General features: G+C 43.7%; 1 protein-coding gene across 1 annotated transcript in view; it reads right to left on the bottom strand.

The window, feature by feature from the left end:
- Positions 1 to 3252: 3252 nt before the first annotated feature.
- The window catches only part of ELL (elongation factor for RNA polymerase II), an 89143-nt gene continuing 69575 nt past the window's right edge, over positions 3253 to 22820 (bottom strand). Inside the window, exons 8-12 of the mRNA XM_032782818.2 lie at positions 19221 to 19710; positions 14765 to 14831; positions 11137 to 11308; positions 9515 to 9559; positions 3253 to 6900 (exon numbers count right to left, since the gene is read on the bottom strand). Coding sequence (XP_032638709.1) covers positions 6796 to 6900; positions 9515 to 9559; positions 11137 to 11308; positions 14765 to 14831; positions 19221 to 19710 — 879 coding nt within the window. The 3' untranslated portion in view covers positions 3253 to 6795. The remainder of the gene's footprint in view (positions 6901 to 9514; positions 9560 to 11136; positions 11309 to 14764; positions 14832 to 19220; positions 19711 to 22820) is intronic.

Genomic DNA, 22820 nt, shown 5'->3' with positions numbered 1-22820 from the left:
CAAGCACGTGCTTGGGGTGGCATGCCGCGGGGGGTGCTCTGCCGGTCGCACGGCAGGCAGCTCCAGTGGATCTCCCCCAGGCGTGCCTGCGGAGGGTCCGCTGGTCCTGCGGCTCCGAGATCCACCGGAGCCACGGGACCGGCGACTGGCAGAGCGCCCCCCGTGGCATGCCGCCATTCTTGGGGCAGCGAAATGTCTAGAGTCGCCCCCGCTCCCCACTACCCTCAGTAAATTGTTCCAGTGGTTAGTTACCCTCCTTTGCAAATCTGCACCTTATTTCAAGTCTGAATTGCTTTAGCTTGCAGCCCATTGGATCTTGTTAGACCTTTGCCTCCTAGACCAAAGGGCCCCCATTATCCAAGGTTTGTTCCCCAGATAAGTCATTCTGAACTGTGATCAAGTCAGTCCGTAACCTTCTCTGTGTCAAGTGAAATAGATTGAGTTCCTTGGGTCTGTCACTCTAAGGCAGGTTTTCCAACCCTTGAATCATTCTCACAACTCTTCTCTGACCCCGTCACAGGTTATGAACATCCTTCTTGAGTTGCTGACACTAACTGGACCCTGGAATCCTGTGGATGGTCCCTTTGGGCCTTAGGAAGACAGCCACCCACCAGCTATGGACACTTGCATCCTTCTCCCCCTCCACTACTGCACGTGGTCACAGAACAGACAGCAGCTATGAAGGGAAGAACAGAGGCTGTTTTAGGAATGGGTTTGGACACTGACTAGTCACTAGATGTTCTCATTTAATGCCTGTGTTAGGATTTCCTCACCCAGCCTGCGCTCTGTGCTGGAGGATTCCTAGTGTCCCTCATTTACTCTCTCTTTTAAAGTATCTGAAATAAATGGACAGGCACTTTTGGTGTCTCAAGTTAGAAACTAGGACTCCACGAGCTGGATTGCTTTGTTGAGTCCATTCTTCCAGCTCTGCAACATCCGAGTCCCGAGCCCCTTCACATCCGCCAAGGTCTTTCATCCTGAGCTGTGACACTCCCTGCTGCCTTCACCCCAACTCTCCCCAGCAGGTATTGCAAGTCATGCTGAACTGGTGGCCCTGGGAGATTCCCGCAGGAACAATGCCATACCAGTAAGCAGGAAGCCAGATACTGAGGCAAAGAGCAGAAGTCTTAAGGGGACAAAAATCCACCTTTTAAAGTAATGCCACAGGCTAGAGTTTCCCACGAGAACTTGGAAATGGCCCCTTTAAGGCATTTGTCATGTTTAAATATGCAGAGATCTCATTTGCACATTAAACTTTCAGCCTGCCAGAGTCAGGTTTCTAGACAATAAGATGCAAATGAGGATTTCAGCTTAAGCAGCCTGGGTGGGGCACTGGGGAGCCTGCTGGAAATTTCCACTAACCAAGTTTTAAATTCTTACTTTTCTCAGCTCCTTCTGAGGGTTCTGCCACCCTATCTACAGGGATCACATCACTGACTGCGGCACATGCCCACGGCAGGGGAACAAGCAGCACCCGGGGAGAGAGCGGGTGGGAATTTAGACAGAGCTAACCCCCAACCAAGTCTTGTGAAAATGCCCCAAAGCAAACAGGGGCACCAAGTGCTCTGTGTGGAGCGGGGTGTCCAGCAGCACAGCATGCTCCACCCATGCCGTGAACCGGTACCAACTGAGGGTGCACCATCACCTCCTGCCCATCAGCTGAGCAAACGGTCCTGGATTGTGGAGGCTTTCACAGGAGCCGCAAAGGCAGCTTGGGTCAGGTGCTCTGCTCACTGGTTCGTGGAACAGGAGATGGATTCCCATGTGACAGCTGACGTACAGGCCAATTAGACCTGCCCCAGCACTGCATGTGCTACAGGCTGCTCCTAATCACACCTGAGAGGGGACACCTATTGGCGCCAGGACCTGGTGTGTTTTCAGTTAGAATTCTGCTTTTCTTCCAGGTGTTCTCTCATGAGTCAGCCTCAAACCAAGGGAATCAGCTATGGAGCAAAGTATTCCCTCCCACCTTCCCCTCAAGGGCTGGAGCCACAAGGGGACTCCCTGATCTTCCACAACCCACAGCGTCTCCCCAGTTCAAGCTCTCCACACCACTGGGCTTGAGGATGGGAATGTGCATGGGGTTGCTGCTGCCAAAGATGATTTTCCCTGAGTCAGTGGAAAATTAAACACACAGTAAAGTTTAGACTGACAAGAATGTGTCCTCAACTAAGCAACCCAGGCCAGTCAGAGCACTGCCCCACCAGTTCCCAAACAGGGTCGCAAGCTGTCAGCCTCTACCCCAAACCCTGCTTTGACTCCAGCATTTATAATGGTGCCAAATAGAAAAGAAGAAGAAGTGTTTTTAATTGGGGTGGGGGGTCGAAGAGTCACCAGCACAAAGGTTTGAGAACCCCTGTACTGCCCCCTGGTGGCTGAACATTATCATATACCTCACTAAGCCAGTTTGGAACCAGATGTGCTGTACAGGCTGAGGTTGGCCAAGTAGAAAGCATGTTAATTCCTTCTGTCAAGCAGCTGCATTAGCAGTACTGGAACAGGGACATCCTGGTCCCTTTTGCAGTGGGACTCGGCCGTTTGTGAAATTTTCCACCAGGGTCACAGGTCTCTATTTTCGCAGCCCTTCCATCCCCCGAACAGACGCAGGCAAGTAGGGCTGGGCTTACAAAAATAACTATTAATCCCCCAGCGAGAACATTCTGAGATTAGGATTAGTCCACTTCAGAGAGCACCTTGCCCACACTTTACCCAGAAGGGGGTTGAGAGGCATCGCTCCAGTGGTGGAGCATAGGTAAGTACCTAGGTACTGCAGACAGACGGGGCTTTGGATTAAGAACCACCAGGGGACAGAGGAGATAAAATCAGAGCCAATTAGAGCAACCCGATCCTAAAGCTCCAAGGACATAAGGCAGCTGATCCTGAATTCAAATCAGGAGGGAGTTCTCTGAGCACCCTGACCCCCAGTCACACAGGAACAGAGAGAGAAAAACCTCACTGAAAGCTCCATTGTTCTGCATGTGCAATGATGTTTCCTGGGTGAGTTACCAAGTCCTTTGCGGGTGACAGGCTGAATGCTAGCCCTGGGATGTACCCCTATCACAACCTGTGTCAGACCACACCCTGTGCCATTGTTTCTCTCCCTACTGCAGCGATAACTCCTTACATTTTGTAATACAGAACTATAGCACAATATTTCAAAAATTCTGGTTCATTCTTTATTGGGGGGTTAAACCCTATGCCAGCCATTTACCCTCAGAAAGGAACTCTGAAAAGAAATATACAACCTTGTGCTTGTTTTCCAATACAGTGAATTTATTATATGTTGCAAAATCAGCATTCAGCTTTTCAGTGTACAAAAAGACACTAGCTCTTTAAGAAAAGATTAGGAAAGCTGAAGGGTATGCTGCCTTTAAATTGTAACATTTTGGCAAAGTGAAAAGCTCTTTGTAAACTCCAACTCCATGGCTCAATATGGTTTTATCCACAGTACAATATTACAAAGTAAAACACAGTATCAATAAGTTAGATCATAATTATCTAGAACTGGTTTCTATTAACCCAAAAAGCACAAGATTTGCCTAGCTTCATACTCTCTAAAAAGAAAAGGGGGAAAAAAAAAGAAAGAAAAAAGGTAGATTTGACTACATAACACAGACCAAAAGAAAATGAAGCAGAAAGTTGTTAAGCTAATTGGGTCTCACAGTTTGGATAGTCATTAAAGGTTTTTTCAGCTTTATATTCCGATTCTAGAAGTTCCAGAATATACACGTAAATGTACATAATCCATCTTTGTATACAACTCTGTTTGCAAAAATATTTTATAGCAGATGTATAAAGACTGAGATCCATCTCTACTTCCCTCAAAAAAAAAATTCCAAAAAACCCTTTCAAAATATTAAGGATCAGAACGAGATGTGTTTCTATGGAAGAATTTATCTTGGTTCATAACTGATGCCCTTTTCTGCCATTTGGAGTTTTGTGGTTCCTTGCGTTTTCAACAGGAGGCATACTTTGGGTTTCTTTTGGTAAAAAACATGGTGGCTGATAAATGTTGTTTGTGCTACAGATTAGACCACCAATCTGAAAGCCACTGAGAGGGAAAAAAAACTCTTTCAAGCCCAGCTGGTTGCATTGTCTGGCAGAATGTTGCTGTTTGCATCCCAAAATCACAATGCTGCTTTCTGGCACAGCCTTTACACAGATTTAGTGCTGCCACCAGAAAATGCTGGATTCCCACAACTGCCGGCTAGCGAAGCTGCCTATAGCCATACTCAGTTGCTTTTTGGGCCTTGCATTGTGAATCCTCACAATATGCCCAGAGATCTCTGCTGACAACAGTCCAAACAAGGTGAAGAGGGAGCCCAACAGCAGGGCAATGTAACCCCCCAAATTAACCACAGCTGGAACAAAACAGATCACTGATGCTCTAATAAAACAGATCTTGATGCAACTCACAGCTACAGAAGGTCTGTTGGATCAAAGCTGTTTCAGATCGCCCGTGTTTTTAGCAGGCTTTGAGCTCAGACAAGGAAAAATGGACGTCCTTTGTTTGTGATATTCCCATGAAGCCACCACTTGCTGTTGGGGTGAGGGGGAACTCATGCGTGTAAAATCAAGAGAGAAAAAAAACTCATTTGACAAAAGCTTTTCACTTTAAAATCATCCATATTTTTCAGCTTCCCCTAGCCACTGGAAGCCCCAGTGAGGCATGAGATGTTCTGAAGACAGCTACTTATGTCCACGAGACAAGAATAACCTTCCCCATCTCTCCTACCCCACGGAACATTAGTCTGCTCTGTGGGTAGGGGAAGCGAAGACACCAAAATTTTCCTTAAAACTTCAGCTGTTTCTAGGACTTCACTCCCACAAAACACTGGGTTCTTCCACCAAGTCATTCTGCAGACCTCTGTGAGAGCCTCCTTATCCTCCCAAGGCCTTACTAACCCTTTACTGCTTGGTTCTGAAAACACAAGGCCCTCCTGCTAGACTGCAAATTGTAACTGGCCACTGGCTAGTCATGGATCATGGCTGCAGAACCCCCGTACCAGAACTGGCATAGCAGTGTATGCAAATGGCTCCCATTAGCACTCAGCCAGATCCCTGTGGGAGCAAACTATCGCAGCATTGGCAATTCCACTGGTGTTGGAGGACTAGGCAGGAAAGACAAATTCTGACACTTTAAAACTATCTACACCTTGAACAAGGGCCTTTTAAGATGACAAGTGGTGAGAGTTTTGGAGCACAAGCCTATTAAACTAGCAGCAATAGAGTCCAGCTGGAATGGAATTATTTCAGATGGATCCACATTTTCTTGGGCAGCGAAACACAAAACAAAACCTAGTCAGAGAAGAACTAGTCATTCCTCCGCCCCCCCGCCCCCTTATTCCTGATGACCTGACTCTGCCATTTCACTCTCTAAGAGGATCACGTTCTTCTGATGCAAGGAACCACAACTGGGGATGAAAGAAAATCTCTGCTGTTTGGAAGATAAAGTGGAAGTGGGAGCAAGTAAAATCTCACAGGCTGGCAGGATTAAAGGTAAAAACCACAGCGCTGAAGGGCACCCTTGTGCTTTTTGCTGAGTTCCTCATGCCTCGGCCATGTTCTAACGTAGTCCCTTCAAGTCCAAAAATCCAGAGGAAAGGTTGGCCAAAGCACAACAGTGTAAGTGACCTGCACTGGACATGCTACCTTACTTCTCTCAAACGTCTCTTCCGGTTCCTACTCTGAGCGTTTGATTCTCTGCTGCTGCTTCTTTGGAAATGTGCAGAACACAGAACAAGGCAGCATCGCCCTCCCACCCCTTTTTATCCCATTCTAAGGGTCATTACAAACAAACAACAAAACAACTTCTCGGGGTAATTACCAAGTGAGCGTTAGTAACACTGCAGTTGTAAGACAGGGAAGGTTCTGACACTTGGCCTAAAGGAAAAGGGAGGCAGTTTTAGAAAAGATGCTTCTTTTTATATATATAGAAAAATAGACCACAGTCTCATTAGCAATTAATAAAATTGGCTGTCTTGGTATAAAACTATAAAAGTCGAAGACAGACAGGCCTCAGTCTTCCTGGCATTGGTATATGAAGCATAATGCAGGCTGACTGAATTGTGCACACTGGAGAAGCCATGGCAAAGTTTACGCCGATTGTTTCCAAATGCACAAGCTGGATAAGAGATTTCATATATGAAGAATCCAAAAGTCTGCATCAGACAAAGCATTTGGTGCAGATTCCTGGGCAGTTTCCCTCCTGCTGACACAGCCACCTCAAGGAGAGCACAAACTGGAGAAGTGAAACAGGAATGACCAACCAGAGCTCTGGGAAATTGAGCATTTAACATGGTGTCATGTAGCGCAGACAGCTTGCATATGAACATTGCAGGTGCCAGAGAAGGAGGTAACTTAGCAGCATTCCAGTTCCTCACCATCTGCAGAACAGAATATGCAGCACAGCGAGAGCTGGACCAGCAAGAACTGAACTTCATTCCAAACTTTATCCATGAAAACGATTGATTCTTTACCTTTGGGAGTTTTATTCACTTTAGGCAAGTTTCCCTTAAGTGTCAAAAGCTGGCTTCAAATAAGCAGATTTTCCTTTATTTTACTTTCCAGCATTCAGAGAGGGTAAAACTTGAGAGGACTATGCCAGACGCTAGTTTCACTACTTGGCTCAGATGCTGGTGTGACAGACTCCGCATCATAATCATCTCCAAGTTCTTCCAACCACGAGGACTTCGTGCTTGGCTCTGAAAGGAATTTATTTTTTTGTTGTATAAAGGAAACTAACATCCAAGTGAATTTTTTTTGCACTACCCAGTCCAGATATTAGTGCCAAGACTAAAACTGCTGTTGGTCATACTCTGCTATCAGTTTTTTTATATGAGCCAGTTTGTTGTGAAGGTATTCACAGCGATTCTTTTCTTGGCTGTAATTAGGGTTTGTCTGCAAGGAAAAGGAAGATACAATTACCAAAGTTAATAGTTCTCCAGTTCTATAATAACACACATCACAGAGAGTGGGTCAGACAGCCCCAAAATGCAAACCATATTGATGCTAGTTAACAGTAGGCACTGAGGTTTGGTTCCTTCGCTGGATGGACAGTCACCATCCCTGACTCACTGATAAGCCTAATAGTTTTACCATCCAATTAAGTTTCTTCATCAGGAAGCTCTTTCCTTCTCCCTCAAAAAGGCACTTGGATTTGTTGTTGCCAGGTTACAGCAAACAGTGCTGGTCCTGGATTGTGTGGACCAGTTCTATTCCTCAACCCACCCTCAATCTAAAATTGGAAAGCTGTTCTGAGCAGGGTAACTCCAGGAAAAAAGCAAAACAGCCCCTTTAAGTGGGAGACCGCGATAAGCCCCTCTTCCTTTATGAGGTTAGGGTTAGGCAAGGGCAGGTACTGCAACGCGTATCATGGCAGGTTGCATTGTTGCAGATCTGGGAGGGCACAGGCCAGCAATTTGTACATTTCTCAGGAGAGGAGCTCTGGAGTGAACTCTCCCACGACTGGAGGACTGAAGGGGAAAGAGGTGCCCATTACTTTTGAGTCACTTTATATTACTTATAAAAAGTTGATTAATAGACATTGCAAGAAATGGTTAATTGTTACAGGTTATAATAGGTTGTTATATTACCATCTACAACACACCGTCATAAGTGTAATATGCTTAAAACATTAAACCCTTATAAAACTATCAACAGAACCTTATCAATGCAACCAGACTTCATTTAGATTAAGATAATGCCCCTCCTAACAGTGCAAGGCTATAGGCCTCAGTGTCTGTGCTGTAAGGGGGGCCCCCAGCCTCTGAATTAGGAACGCTAAGTAGGGTATTGCTGGAAGGAGAGCGATTTTGACTACACTTGAAAAATTTTAATATCAAACTGCAAGAGACCAAATAACCAAGCGCAGCCCATAAATTGTCTAAAGGCAAAGCAGCACCTCCATGAAACTGTTTTCTGCAGCCTGCAGTTCACCTTACACGGAGGTTATGGCTGGAAATATGCATTCATAGTCATCATATTTTTTAGTAGGGCTGTGGACAAGTTAAAAGCACTGTATGTATCACGTAAGATACAACCCAGTTGTTTGTTAATTTGTTCTGCACCTTCCTTTATCTCCTTCCCCGGACACCACAGTCCAAGTGCTAGGGGCTGGGAAGACACCTCCCAAGCTGAGGGCAAGACATTCATGTGGTCTGGTTTCTGACACGTTCCAGATCTGCCTATGCCAAGTGCTGAGTTGTGCTGTGCAGGGTATTGTGGGATATACACCTTGACGCAAGTGAGCAGAAGCGAACAGCATTGTGGGAAGAGCACAAACATATGCAGTTACCGTATCTGCCCCCATGCGGGGTACAATGTGGCGTGCAATGCCCCTAACCTAGGTATTAGCTAACAAAGGGAGATGTGAGGGCCTCTTCCACAAGGCCGCAAAGGGGACACAGAGGTCACCTGTGTAGATAGGCTATCAAGCAATGGCACAACAGCTTTATCTGCAGCCCACACAGCTGCCTCCCTCTCTGTCTTGGAGCTGAAACACGGGATCCTTCTAAAACGGAAGTGGAGCACAGGGGAGAGTGCCCCAGAAACTCACTTCACAAAGCCCACCAACTCCTCAGCAAAGGGAGGGCTCAGAATCCCTTTCACAAAACTAAAAAACTGGTAAGAAAGAAACCACAGTGGTTCAAGGTGCGCCCATGTCACTGCTCACCGCCTGGCTCGCTGCCCCCTTGCATTTCTACCTCACCACTCTAGACTACAAGCCCTCAGGGCAGGGACCATGTCGTTTTATCGGTCTGAGGCACACAACACACTGCAGGTGCTACACAAAGAATAAAACCAGCAAGCCAGTATCCTCAGTGGAGGATTTTAATACTCAGTCCATCTGTGTAATATCCGCATGCATTGAGAAATGTCAGTGACACCACAAAACAAGGGGGACTCCAATAACTGTCACTCAGGCTGTGCACTCAAAGCCTCAGAGGTGCCCTTTTGCAATCTCAGGCACTAATGCAGAAACGTAACTCGTTCATTCTTTTGCCAGCATTTCATTCAACACAAAGTGCTGAGTAACACAGGGGTCAGCAACCTTTCAGAAGTGCTGTGCCGAGTCTTCATTCACTCAGATTTAAGGCTTCCTGTGCCAGTGATACATTTTAAATGTGTTTAGAAGGTCTCTTTCTATAAGTCTATAATATATAACTAAACTATGGTTGTATGTAAAGTAAATAAGGTTTTTAAAAATGTTTAAGAAACTTCATTTAAAATTAAAATGCAGAACCCCCAGACCAGTGGCCAGGACCTGGACTGTGTGAGTGCCACTGAAAATCAGCTCACGTGCCGCCGGCGGCACATGTGCCATAGGTTGCCTACCCCTGGACTAACATCTCTCTGAAGGGCCTTGCCTCAGCCATTGAGCCCCATCTAACCAGCAGAGGGAGCCCTTTCCTTCCTGACAAATAGCAGCCAGACAAATCACATCAGATAAACCTTGCCTCTGCAAAGTGGAGAAAGGGATTATTTTAGTTTGTGGCTGAGAGTTTTCACTCACCTTTTTAATTTTACGATATTCCTGTAAAATTTGATCATGGATAGTCTGAAAAAGAAAGGACATCATCAAGTTCTTTGTTTCCATAAAAACAATACAACTGGAACCTACTTTAGGGAGTGGCACTTTGGGCTTGGCTACACTCGAAACCCCAAAGCGCTGCCGTGGGAGCGCTCCCGCGGCAGCGCTTTGAAGTGTGAGTGTGGTCGCAGCGCCAGCGCTGGGAGAGAGCTCTCAGCGCAGCGCTGCACGTACTCCACCTCCCCGTCGGGATTAGCTTACAGTGCTGGGAGCCGCGCTCCCAGTGCTCGGGCACTGTTTACACTGGCGCTTTGCAGCGCTGGAACTTGCTGCGCTCAGGGGGGTGTTTTTCACACCCCTGAGCAAGAAAGTTGCAGCGCTGTAAAGCACCAGTGTAGCCAAGGCCTTTGACTATTCAAAGTTGAGTCAAGTGAGACCCTGACCTCTTTCCCAGAGGTTGCTGTTTATCAAACTATCACATGGAAAGAATTACTGTATATTCCCCCCCACCCCCCACCCAGCCCCCCAGTTTCTTGCACCTGGAATTATTTTGATGTGTTTTAGGTCATCTTGGCCCTTTCCAAATTGAAAAGTGGCCAGTTCAGAATTTCCACTACAGCATACAGGAGATATGCTAACTTAAACGGAAAAAAAATTAAAAAAAATGTATATTTGCATTCACATAAAAGAGCTGAATGTTCAATATCAAAAGGAAAAAAAGCAGCTACGATTTAGTGGAGGAGATGTGGCAGGGACAGAGTCTGAAATATGTACAGCTGCCCAACAATTAGCTGATCCAAAACAAGGGTCTGATCCCTTCAACAGTAACTGTGTTTTACTGAGAGTGGTTTCATTGGCTTTAATGACTCACTATGGCAATGGTTACACCAATAGCAAGTGCTGGAAGGATCAGGCCCCACGAATGCCATTCTTGAGGAGAGCTACCTAGTCTACTCTGCAAGTAGCTTAACTTTCCTCCACTGACAAGTGCTGAATTGTTTTGCTGTCCCAAAAAAAGCAACAGCAAAACAAAGCATATTTCGGAAGAGGGGAAGGACACTGGAGCAGTACAAGAAGTGCTCTGTAAAGAACAGTTTATTATCCTCAGTGAAATTTATTTTCTCAAGCTAATGAATAGTTAAAGCTCTTAAAATCAGTCTGACAGGTTGAATAATACTCTAGTATTAAGATCAAAGCATCAGGAGAAACAGATGACCCCATATTAGCTCACTTTCCATCTTTAATAAGGTCCCATACGGGTGAAATATCATTTTTCTGGTGAGGATATACTAATTGCTGCCAGCAGGATTTGGCTGGGGACACCAATTGTCTCACTGAGGCTGCTCGTTGTCAACAAGTACCACAATATGTGTTTAACTGAAAGAACACAGGGCTGTTGTACAAACCGCCTAAAGAGCTGTCAGCTGCATGAACGCTCTGCATCCATCAGTTCAGGGCTGTGTACAGTACATTTAACACAATCACATAGTGCCTAATGCAAGTCCGCCCAAGATACCCCAACACGGCAGCTATGTGAACGACAGACAAACCACAGCTCTGTGAGGGGCAGGGTTAAGTTTTCAAACAGAAATTCCTGCTTATACCTTATATTCTTCAGAGCCCTGCGAAAGCTGCTTCAGCTGGGAATCTAACTGGGTGAACCGTCGAGTTATTCTCTCTATCCGGGCGTGCAAGTCTCTGTACTCATTGTACTCTGCATTGAAGTCATTCTTATAACTCTGACGCTGCTCCAAAGAGGAAATGGAGGCATATTTTCTGAAGGGAACAGAGTTTAAACAGCAGTTTACAACAAATGTCTCTTTTCAAGCAGCAGTGTTACTGGAGTTCAAAGAAGTTGGCCTGGCAGGCGCCTGCCTTCCAGGACAAACCGTGTTATTTGCATTGCAACAGCACCTGGATGCCTCAGTCAGCACTGGGCCCCCACTGGTCTGGGGACTGCAAGAACACAGAAGACAAAGCACTTCCCATGTTAAAAAAAGGGGACATATCCCTTTCTTCACCTTCTGAAAATACCTTGCACGAACCGAACACACAGAGTGCCCATGCATATCCAAAGAGCCAGCTTGTAGGTCAGTTAAAAGCCACTCAGTCTAATCAAACACAATTAACCTGACTTTCAGCAGGGCACCTTCTATCTAGTCCGATATAAGGGACCACTCTTCCCTTTTCATCTCCATGTTTGACCTCACATCTGCTTTAACAAGTTTACCACAGGTGATAGCACCAATCTCTCACCTTACTCTTTGCAGCAGTGACAGTGGGGGCTGGAGATCTGCCAGGCTAACACAGGTCTTGAGTGACTGAACGAGAACAGAGTGAAGGACTCTGTATTAAAGGAAGCCTAATTTATTAAAATGCATCACTAAAGTGACTGAATTGACATGTATGTTGTATGTAGTGTTGCGGTAGCCACGTTGGTCCCAGAATGAGAGAGACAAAAGGTGGGTGAAGTAATATTGTTTATTGGACCAACTTCTGTCGGTGAGACAAGTGTTCCAGCTACACAGATTCCTCCGCGGGGCTGGGAAAGGTGCTCCGAGTGTCACAACTACATATTAGTTTAGAGGATATGACTGTTCTCTGTGCTGCAAAGTTGTGGTTTTACTGGGCTACTGACAACCAGACTGCATAGGAGAGATGGCACAAAGCAATCACTCCGTACCTGAGCTTTCAATCCTCACCCTCAACATTTTCAAAAAGATGAGCCTGGGAACTTAACTTCATAATTTTGCTGGATACTAAGGCTGTGTCTACACTAGCACTTTTATTAGTAAAACTTTTATCAGTTAGGGTATGAAAAAAAAAAAAATACACCTGACTGACATAAGTTTCACCAACCTGGGTGGACAGTCCTATGTCAGCAGAAGAGGCTCCCCCACTGACATAGCTACCGCCATTTGTTGGGGTGGTTGAATGTCGTCAACGGGACAGCTCTGTCCCATCAGCACAGAATGGCTACACAGGAGAGCTTATAGTAACATAGATGTGCTGCTGTGAGGTTTGCGGTGTAGACAGAGCCTTAAAATCATGGTCTTAATAAAGACATTGGATTTATGGCTTATTACAATGACCTGTAACTATTAACCTCCCACCCGTTTTTATCCTATGATACAGGGATGTTAACGAGCCACTTCACCTTGAATCGTCCCTTAGAATATCTGGTAAGTATTTATGCTAAACTATCTGTTCAACCAGGTATTAGATGTGATGCTGGAAGTTCCTTTCCCAGAGCTGAGGAAGAGCTCTGTGTAGCTGGAAAGCTTGTCTCTCTCATCAGCAAAAGCTGGTCCAATCAGCATTACCACCTCAATGACCTTGTCTTTGTGAACTGACACAAACTTATTGCACAAACGAAGAGGAGGCTCCAGTGATGCGCCCTAGCCATCTCATCTCATCCTGACTGGTTTCACTTCTGGACACTTAAGCCAGAGTGACCTCAGGCAAAAGAAGCCACCAATATGGGTCAAGAAACCACCAAACTGATAGTCATTTCCACCAGCTAATAGCTGTCAATCACTGAGCTGGTCAACATCCTGGTTGGAAGAGGAACTCAGACGCTTGCTGGAGATGAGTGCAAGTTGCAAATATCTATAGTATGGCACTCATCTGTATCAGCTACATGGGGTGATGGTCAGACTAGTCAATGACTCAAATATCAAACATTCAAATCAGACCCAAAGACAAGGTTGAGTATATGGCTGGCAGCTCAGGTGTTCTCTCTCTGGCTATAACCCCCAAGGATTCCTCACTCTAGAAAGCCATGGTGGCCTATCAGAGGTAACATCCTACATGCATGCTGCATTCAAAGAGTCCTCAGTTCCTTCAACAGCAGTGCCAACATCAGCTCAAAGAACTCAGTTGTGAAGTCCCCTGTATACCAATAAAACCATCACTTTGATTAGAGCACCGGAAACAGTCATACCTTCTGTCATAAACAGACAGCTAAGGGTTAATGTTTCTTTCATCTGTAAAGGGTTAACAAAGAGAACCAAACACCTGAGCAGAGGACCAATCAGGAAACTGGATTTTTTCAAAGCTCAGGGGAGGGAATTTTTGGGTCTGCCTCTTTGTCTGGCTCTCAGCTATGAGAGGGGATTTTTTCTTTCTTTCTATCTTCAAGCTTCTAATCTTCAGTTTCCAAGTTATTAGTACAAAGGTAGAAGAACCAATAGGCGGTGTGTATTATTGTTGTTTTTTGTATTTACAGGTGTCTAGTGCTTGGAATGTATAAATTGCATCTCTTTGTGAATAAGGCTGTTTATTTCTATTTGTTCTTTTTAAAGTAATTAGCCCTGTTATTGTCACCTTAATGCAGAGATCAATGTTATGTGTTTTCTTTCTTTTTAAACTTGTTTGAGTTTCTCTCTCTGGTGGCTAAGAACGGAGGGAGGGGAATTCTCTTTGTTTAGATCTACGGAGGTAAACTCTGCAGCACCAGGGAATTGTGGAGGGGGAAGAGAGATAGAATCATTTCTGTTTCCTTGTATTTGGGGTTTGTCCTTTGTGGATAGAAGGAGACATGCTTCTTGGTATCGTTGTATTCTTTTTTATGTGATGTAAAGAAGATTGCAATCAGTAACTCTCAGGGTTAAGCCCAGAAAGGAAAGTCTGGGTGGGAGAGAAGGGGAAGGGAAGTGGGTTATTTCCCTTTGTGGTAAGACTCAGGGCTTCTGAGTCTTGGGGTTCCCCAGGGAAGGGTTTGGGGACACCAGAGGGAGCCAAAACCCTGGAATTTTTGGCTGGTGGCAGCGAGATAAAATCTGAGTGGTAATTAAGCTTAGAGGGGTTCATGCAGGCACCCAGATTTCTGGACGCTAAGGTCCAGATTTGGGAAGGCTTATGACACCTTCTAATACACCAAGCTGTGACTGACCATTTTTGCATTGCAAGCAGAATAAAAGATGCCCTCCTCTCCATCTCCTCATGAAGCACAAGGCTGCATGATCCCTGGGTACCCCAAAATGGACCCAACGAGGCTAGAAGAGGGCTGGCAGCACTACCTGCTGTAACACCTAGTTGGAGTTTAAGGCCATACATCTGTGAATTTGGATTCAATTCCTGGGTTTGTGTTTGGTTTTTTTCAAATAATTTTTACCGAGTTCTAAGGTAGAAATCGGAAAATAACTGAGTTAGTCTGTCTTGGTCACTAGCTGGTTTTGATGGGTAGTTTGGTACTGGACCCCAAGGTAATGATACAGTGAAGATACTTACAATAAATAATCTGCCATTTCCGAAGTTGAGGTTGGTACACTAGAATTATTGCATGTTCCATTTAAACCTGCAAAAAATAAAAACCCACATTTGCATCAGCCCTACATCTTACAAAGCTAAAGTTCAACTTCATACCCCATTTACAAAATGCATTTTCCTTGATATAAAAGGGTTTGTGGTTCTAGTTTAAACTGACCAAAGGCAGAGTGTATTAACGTTATGAGGTGGCTGGTACTGCAAGATTTAGCAAATATTCATCTATTTGCAAATGTGTTGAGCAGCAAACACATCTCTTAACGTAACGAGTTTATAAATATTGCTGCACGCCTCCCAGCAGGGAGAATGTACTAGACCCAGCACCGGCGAACTGCCAGACAAATGAATGCAGTCCAGATCAGAAAGTTGAGCAGAGTATAATTATTTTCCCTTCTATTCTATACTACGTTTTACTGCTATTCGCACTATAGATTCCTGGAGGAATGTCAGAATGGGATGCAGGGACATGTTCAACACTGCATTTAGAGATTCATTGCTTCATAAAGCAAACGCCTGCTGTTATTCATGCATGTCTATAGACTAGGCCATCCACTCACAGAGCACAACAGAAAGCACTCTACTCCAGAAAGCTAGGAAAACTGGGAGTTGGGGACAAATGGAAGTGAATTGGCAAAGGACTAAGACTATGTCTACACTACACAGCTTTTAGCAACATGGTTGTGTTGCTATAGCCATGCCACTAAAAGGCATGCACTGTAGCCACTGTCTGTCAGCTCTCTAGCTAACAAAAAACTTCCACTCCCCACAAGCAGCGTTGGCGTTGTCAGCAGAAGAGCGTTCCTGCCGACAACGCACTGTTCATACTGGCGCTCGTCACAGCAAAAACTTGTCTTTCGGGCGAGGAGAGATAACTCCTCTGAAAGACAAAAAAAGTTTTGTAGTTCAACTGCCAGTATAGACATCGCCTAAAAATCCCATAAGGTTTTCTTGGGGTAAGAGAATGACACCAGATCTTGGCAGGCATAAGATTTAGGTCCAAGGTAGACCTGACTTCAATTTGAGCTGAACACATAATTAACTATTCCTTTCAGGTGACAAATCTGAGGAACTGTCCCAGATTGAAGTGTCATTAGGAGGTGGTTTTGGAACAAATTAATAAATTAAACAGTAATAAGTCACAAGGACCAGATAATATTCACCCAAGAGTTGTGAAGGAACTCAAACATGAAATTGCAGAACTACTACCTACCACTTAAATCAGTCTCTGTACTAGGTAAGTGGAGGGTAGCTAATATAACACTATTTGTAAAGAAGGCTCCAGAGGTGGTCTTAGCAATTACAGGTCACCAATATTCTTAATTTCAGTAGCAGGCAAATTAGTTGAAACTACAGTAAAGAACAGAACGATCAGACATATAGATGAACACAGTTTGTTGTGGAAGAGTCAACACAGCTTTTGTAAAGCGAAATCATGCCTCACCAATCTATTAGAATTCTCTGAGGGAATCAAGAAGCATGTGGACAAGAGTAATCCAGTTGAAAATGTACTTGGACTTTCGGAATGCCTTTGAAAAGGTTCCTCAGCAAACGCTCTTAAGCAAATCAAGTAGTCATGGGATAAAAGTTATCCTCTCATGGATCAGTAACTGGTTACTGGTAACTCAAAACTGCCCTCTGCTGTTCACTCCCTCTGAAGCATCTGGCCACTGGCACACGGTATGGCTATGTTCTTATGACCACCTCAGGGGAGGATACCCCATAGGCAGCGGGAAATTAACTTGAAAAGTTAGAAGTGTGCATGGCTCTGATAGGCCCTACTAGGAAGTCAGCTGCAGTCTGAGAGAAAAAAGCAAGTTGCAGAGACAAACTGGGGTAGCTTCAAAGCCATAGAAGTGAGGGTGTACTCATCCTATTCTGGAGAAGTACGATGTGCTTCAAAGCAAATGAGTCAGCAAAGCAAGTAGAATCTGACTGACTATATATTGATCTTGTAATACAGAAATGAGTTACACAGGAATGTTTCAGAGTAGCAGTCGTGTTAGTCTGTATTCGCAAAAAGAACAAGAGTACTTGTGGCACCTTAGAGGCTAACAAATCTATTTCAGCATGAGCTTTCGTGAGCTACAGGTGCATCTGAAGAAGTGAGCTGTAGCTCACGAAAGCTCATGCTGAAATAGATTTGTTAGTCTCTGAGGTGCCACAAGTTCTTTTTACATAGGAATGGTAACATATTCCCCAAGATCTACATTTATAGCACCAGCTACAACTACTTTGGTGTTTTCATTCCCCCTAAAATTCCTCTAGAGTAGTTACCCCAAAGCTACTTCTGAAGTAATAAATCCTGCCCCAGGATGAGCTGCCCAATGCTCCCTTTTAAGATACATCTGTTGGAAGTTGTACCAAGACCTCCCTAAGGTGAAGAAAACCATACCAGGAACAGGAAGGGGGCAGAAGAACTATCAGCAGGAGTACAGCATTCTTGATTTCTGATGGTGAGCGGAGAGAGTCCTCCCCACCAAATTACTTACCTACCTGAGCATGGGTTAGTGAAGTGAAGGACTATTTGGGACAAGGGTAAGTAGTAAAGCAGAGAGGAGAGAAAAATAAAATCAGGAGGTTCATTTTGCCCTTGAGTGCCACCTACTGTCTAACTCAGGAGATCCCAACGTGGTCTTCATCTCCAACTACAACAGTCTGCAAGGACAAACTCAACTTCTATATAAGGCATCTGGGAGGTATGGAGGTGAATCTAGCTAGATTTACCCAATCAGTTACAATGCTGAATCTATGCATCACCTACTACATTTTGTTTATGGTTACTTATAATCTACAATCACTTGGAACACTGCTAGGAATTGTGGAAAATAAGTTACTTTATTAATGTGTAGATATGACGTATCTGGGACAAGTCAAGAAGAAACGAGCCCAGTTCCCATTAATACAGCAACAAGTCAGAACTGCAAAACTGCTGTTTTACCACTTTTCTACCTTACACTTTAAAAATCCCAAACCAGAAAGTAAGTAGCTCATTTAAAAAAAAATTGTAATATTTTGCTACTGAACAAGAAGTGTCAGGAAAATAGCATGTATTTTCTGTATGACTTATGCCAAAAATCAAGACGACAGTCAGACAGACAAAAGCAACAGGAAGAGAAGAATTTCACAGAAAAGTGAGGCACACAGTAAATAGGATCAAAATAGTAAAATGAGGTTTGATGTATTAATGGAAAGCATCCTGAAGTACCAAAACCTTCCCCATTTATAATGGTCAAAACAGCCTACACGAGAGCAGTTAAAGTCACTTGTCAACAATCAGATCCTGTGTACATGAACTGCTTTGGCTGGTACGGGGGAAATTACAAGATTTAATATCTTCTCTATTGAGTTCACCTATATTGAACTGGAAGTTTGTTCTCTAACACAAGTGTGTACCTTTATCAAAAACAGTTCATTCTATTTTTCATTTGTATTTGGGCTTTAACAGAATGTATCTCTTGTAAAAGATAAACTCTACTCAAAAGAAAGGAATTTATATGCATTTTCAGGCATCAAAGGTGGAGAGGATTTAGTGTGGTTAAGAATGGAGTTTAATTAGAAGTCATGGTGTAAAATTAAGGAAAAAGGCTGGATGTAATGTGTAATTTAATGACAGATCTGAGAGCCCTGAACTACTATTTCCAAAGGCTGCAGCAGAAGCAGTATCACTTGAGACATTATAAATTAGACTTGACAAAGCAGTAGCAAACAGGAAACACGACTGCACTAGCAGGTGAATGGACTAGATTAGCCAACAGATGTTTTCCCATGAAATTTCTGTGACTCTACGTGGTAAGTAATCTCTGAAACACTGTATTGGAGTTGTTTTTTCCATTCTTCCTTTTTTAACACTTGAGATGTTGGTAGCTTTGTCCATCCTTGAGAAAATTAGATCAGGTAAACAACGAGCTAGACAGTATAAGGTTCATTATTGCGAGTCCTAACAACAACAACAGGTATCATGTTAAGTTTATCTACAGCTTCTGTTGTATCCAACATTAAAAGACTTTGATGTGACTAGTTTTTCCATTATGGAGTTAAAATCAACACCATCATCAACAATATGAAAATGCAAATACATTGGGAAATAGAGTGGCAGCTATACGTACTCAATTGCAAACTGGTATTCAGACCAGAATGACTATCCACGTACTGATACAAGGCTTAATTTAATTAGGAGAAACTTGACACAGTCAGAAGTAGATTCCAAAACCATATAAAATAAAAAAAGTTAAGCAGGAAAAGTTTGATATACTCTGCACAGAAAGCCCATATGTGATCTAGAGATAGTGAGAGTGTTTCACTAGCAAATCTATAGGCAGGACACTGTTTCTGTTCAAAAACCATAACACAATCTATACCAATATTTTTCATGCAGCCATTTGTTCATACAGGCAGGCAGAGAGTTTCAAAATTCACATACCTGTGACACCCTTGGAGGTATTAATTTTTAAGTCACCTTTCTTGATTAGTTCACAGTCCTGCTTCTCCTCTTTGCATTTTTCTTCACTTTTCTCTTTCCTCTCTTTTTCTTTGTGCTTTTTGGATTTTTTCTTTGTTTTCACATACAGTGAGCTACAGTTGTGTTTGCTCGTTTGGGGACAGTCTGTTGACAAAGGATTAGTCAATCTGTCAGTTGCCTCTGGGTTCTCACAGTCTCTGCCATTGTGACTTAGGTCACTGCTGACATCGGAAAGGGCGTCACGAGGCCTTGGAAGCTCCAGAACTGGTAAGCGAGAGCCGGAGCTGACAGAATCGGCCACAGCCGACTGCACCGCAGGAGTAGGTGCATCTTTCCCGTTTGAGGAGTTCAGTTTCCCATTGAAAGTGGGCTGAGTTCTATGGGCCAGGTGAGATATCCTAGGCTTTTTGTTGGCTAGTGGATCAATGAATTCCAAAGGCTGGGATCGTTTCTGAGGACAAAGAACAACATTTTAAAGATTAACAAGACAGTGATTTCAAATCAGTCATTTGCTTTAAATACTCTGCTTCACCAGTAGGTGGCAGTGCTGTATCAATAAGCAAACAAAAAAGTCACTAGACCAGAAATAAAAAAATTAAGTACTTTGGCCAGCAGCCCAACGCAGAAAGGCATTCAATAAAGATTTTCATTCAGGGGTGTGTGGGGGAGGGGGGGGAGAAGAGGAGACACACAGATGCAGTCATATTATAAAACTTTCCATTCCATTCGTATCTCCGGAGGATACTAAACAGTAGCTACTAAAGTTAAACATTTCTAATATCAGCATCCAAGAGTTTTCAAAGAGCTAGCTGAGAAGCTGGCTGAACCATTAAAGTTGATTTTCAGTTAGTACTGGAACCTGGAGAAGTTCCAGAAACCTAGAAGTAAGCTAATGTTGTACCCATACTTAAAGGATGAAGAGGATGACCCAGGTAATCTTAGGCCTATCGGTAACATACAGCACTCAATTAAAGAATAAAAGGAGGATAATCTAATTAATGCAGTCAATACGGGTTAATGGAAAACAGATCCTGTATAACCTGATATGTTTTTCTGATGAAATTACAAGTTTAAGGAATAAAGGTGATAGTGCTGATGAGACTTCTGTAAGGTGTTTGACTTGCAAATGTATGACATTTTGATTAATAACCACAACGATGTAAAATTAATGTAGCACACAGTAAGTGGATTGAAAGATGGCTAACAGATGAGTCTCAAAACGGAACTGTAAACCGGGAATCATCTAGCAGCTGTGTCTTAGTGGGTTACCATAGGGATCAGTTCTTGGCTTGATATTTAACGTTTTTGTTAATGACCTGGATAGACACAAGGAGCTCATTCTATTTAACTTAACACAAAAGTTAAGGGATGACTTGATTAGAGTCTATAAGTCCCTGCATGCAAAACAAACATTTAATATTGGACTCCTCACTCTAGGGAAGACAGGTCTAACATCCTCCACTGGCTGGAAGTTGAAGCAACACAAATTCAGACTGGAAATAAGGCATACATTTTTTAACAGTGAGTGTAATTAGCCACTGGAACAATTTACCCAGGCTTGTGGGGGATGCTCCATCACTGGCAATGTTTAAATCAAGACGGGATGTTTTTCTGATAGATCTGCTCTTGGAATTATTTTTGGGCAGGTCTCTGGCCTGTGTTATACAGGAGGTCAGACAAGATGATCACAATGGATCCTTCTAGCCTTAGAATCTATGAATCCAATGCAAATCCATAAAGCTGTCTCACCGGAGACCCCAGATAGGACAAGCTTGTGACTTAGAGTATAAACTGCCAGCCTTCAATCCAATACAAGGAGAAACCTGATTCTGCTACCCAAGCAGCTAATTCTCTTAGAGACCCTAATAACTGCACAGCCACACGAAAAGGAGTGGAAGTGCTACACAGGACTAGAAGGCCCTTACCCAGAGAGGCTCTATGAGCAAGTGGATAGAAAAAGCTGTAAGGGGTCAGGGTTAAAAAGTAATTACTGGTACTATTCTGCTCTCTGCCTCTCCTGTAGAAGCCCAAACCAACCCGTCAGTCTCTTTCCAACTTTTTTGTTTCAAATTTCACCCAGTTGGAGCAAAGCTACCACCATGCAAGGGGTAATGGAAGAACACTAACAAAACAGAGGGCTGCAATCTCTTCCGTCTGGAAAGCATATCTGAAAAGTATTTGCGAAAGATGCTGCATTTGCAAAACACCTACGTAGGATAATGGCAAAGGAGGAAGCATATTCAGTGGTTAGAGCTCCAAGAGTCAGGATTTCTGGATACTACTCTAGACTGATACTGACTTACTCTGTGGCCTTTGGTTAGTCGCTTGAACTTTGTGCCTCAGTCTCTTCCCCTATAAAATAGGGATAATATCCTTCCCCACCTCAAAGGGATTCAAGGAAGGTGAAGTGGGCCCAAGGCTGAATGTTTGTAAAGAGCTGTGTGTTCACAGTACAAAAGATGCTAGAGAAATGCAGAAACTTAAGCACTTAAATCTTAACAACTACTGACATATGGAAAACTCCTGGCAGGCTGGAAGTAGAGAGAAGGCAGGAATTTTCCACTTGCCCTTTCAGACCTATTGGGATGGAGTTCTGAAGATAATGCTTTGAGAAAATGCTTGTCAGTGATAAATCCACTGCTGATGGATGAGGGTAACTAACCACATCTGCATCTTAAATCAGGTGGTTGTTGGGGGTTACAGGTTAGCTTAGGAAGACTTTGACTGAAAAAAGCTTCTTTCAGTCAATGTACAAAAAGCTTAGCTTGGAGCCAAGCAGCTATGGCTGCCAGCCCAAATCCAGTTTCAGAGGCAGCCAAATTACCTTGGATAGCCTTCAGTACCACAGTGTACATTTGCCTTGCTGCAAAAGGCTGCACAGAATCTGAGGCAGGATTATTTAGCACCCACTGGAATACTGGGAACAGTTTTGATTGTGTTTCTTTTGGATATTTAATGATTGTCTTTACTGTCTCAGACAGGATTGTTGTGTTTGCAAGTGGAATTTTTGTTCCCTCAAAGCGCATTTGGAAATCATCCAATTAGCTTTCTTCTTCCAGTTAATTCCCCGCATTTGCCAACTCGAGAAGGCCCAAGAATGCTTGGTGACAGGAAGTCCTGATTTCCAGACTAGTTACAATCAGGAGGGATGTGGAGAGGAAATATGCACTCTGCCAAGGATTTATGGGGCAACCACATCACTTCCTCAATGCCTCCTGGTGGCTTTTCAATACTGTTACCACCTCTTTGCTACAAGGTGCAGGGCTGTGCAGATAGAGAAGACTACAAGCAACCCCCAATAAGTGTGACCCACACATTCTGGTGTCTGCAGATCCTGACAGATGAAAACAAACCAAATAAAGAATGGCCAATTTTTACTCACCTTAAACGAAGGCCTGTATTATAGTTAACAGCAACACCTTGATTTTCTTGAATGAAACATACTAAATAAATACTCATTTTAGAAAAAGTTCAATTTGAGAATGAGGTACACAGCAAGCATAGTGAAAGCCCCAGAGTGTGCTGCAGCAATCTCGACGTGGGATGTTACTGAGCAGCAAG

This window comes from Chelonoidis abingdonii, chromosome 11, assembly GCF_003597395.2.
Source record: "Chelonoidis abingdonii isolate Lonesome George chromosome 11, CheloAbing_2.0, whole genome shotgun sequence".
NCBI lineage: Eukaryota > Metazoa > Chordata > Testudines > Testudinidae > Chelonoidis > Chelonoidis abingdonii.
This window is presented reverse-complemented; position numbering and strand designations above follow the sequence as displayed.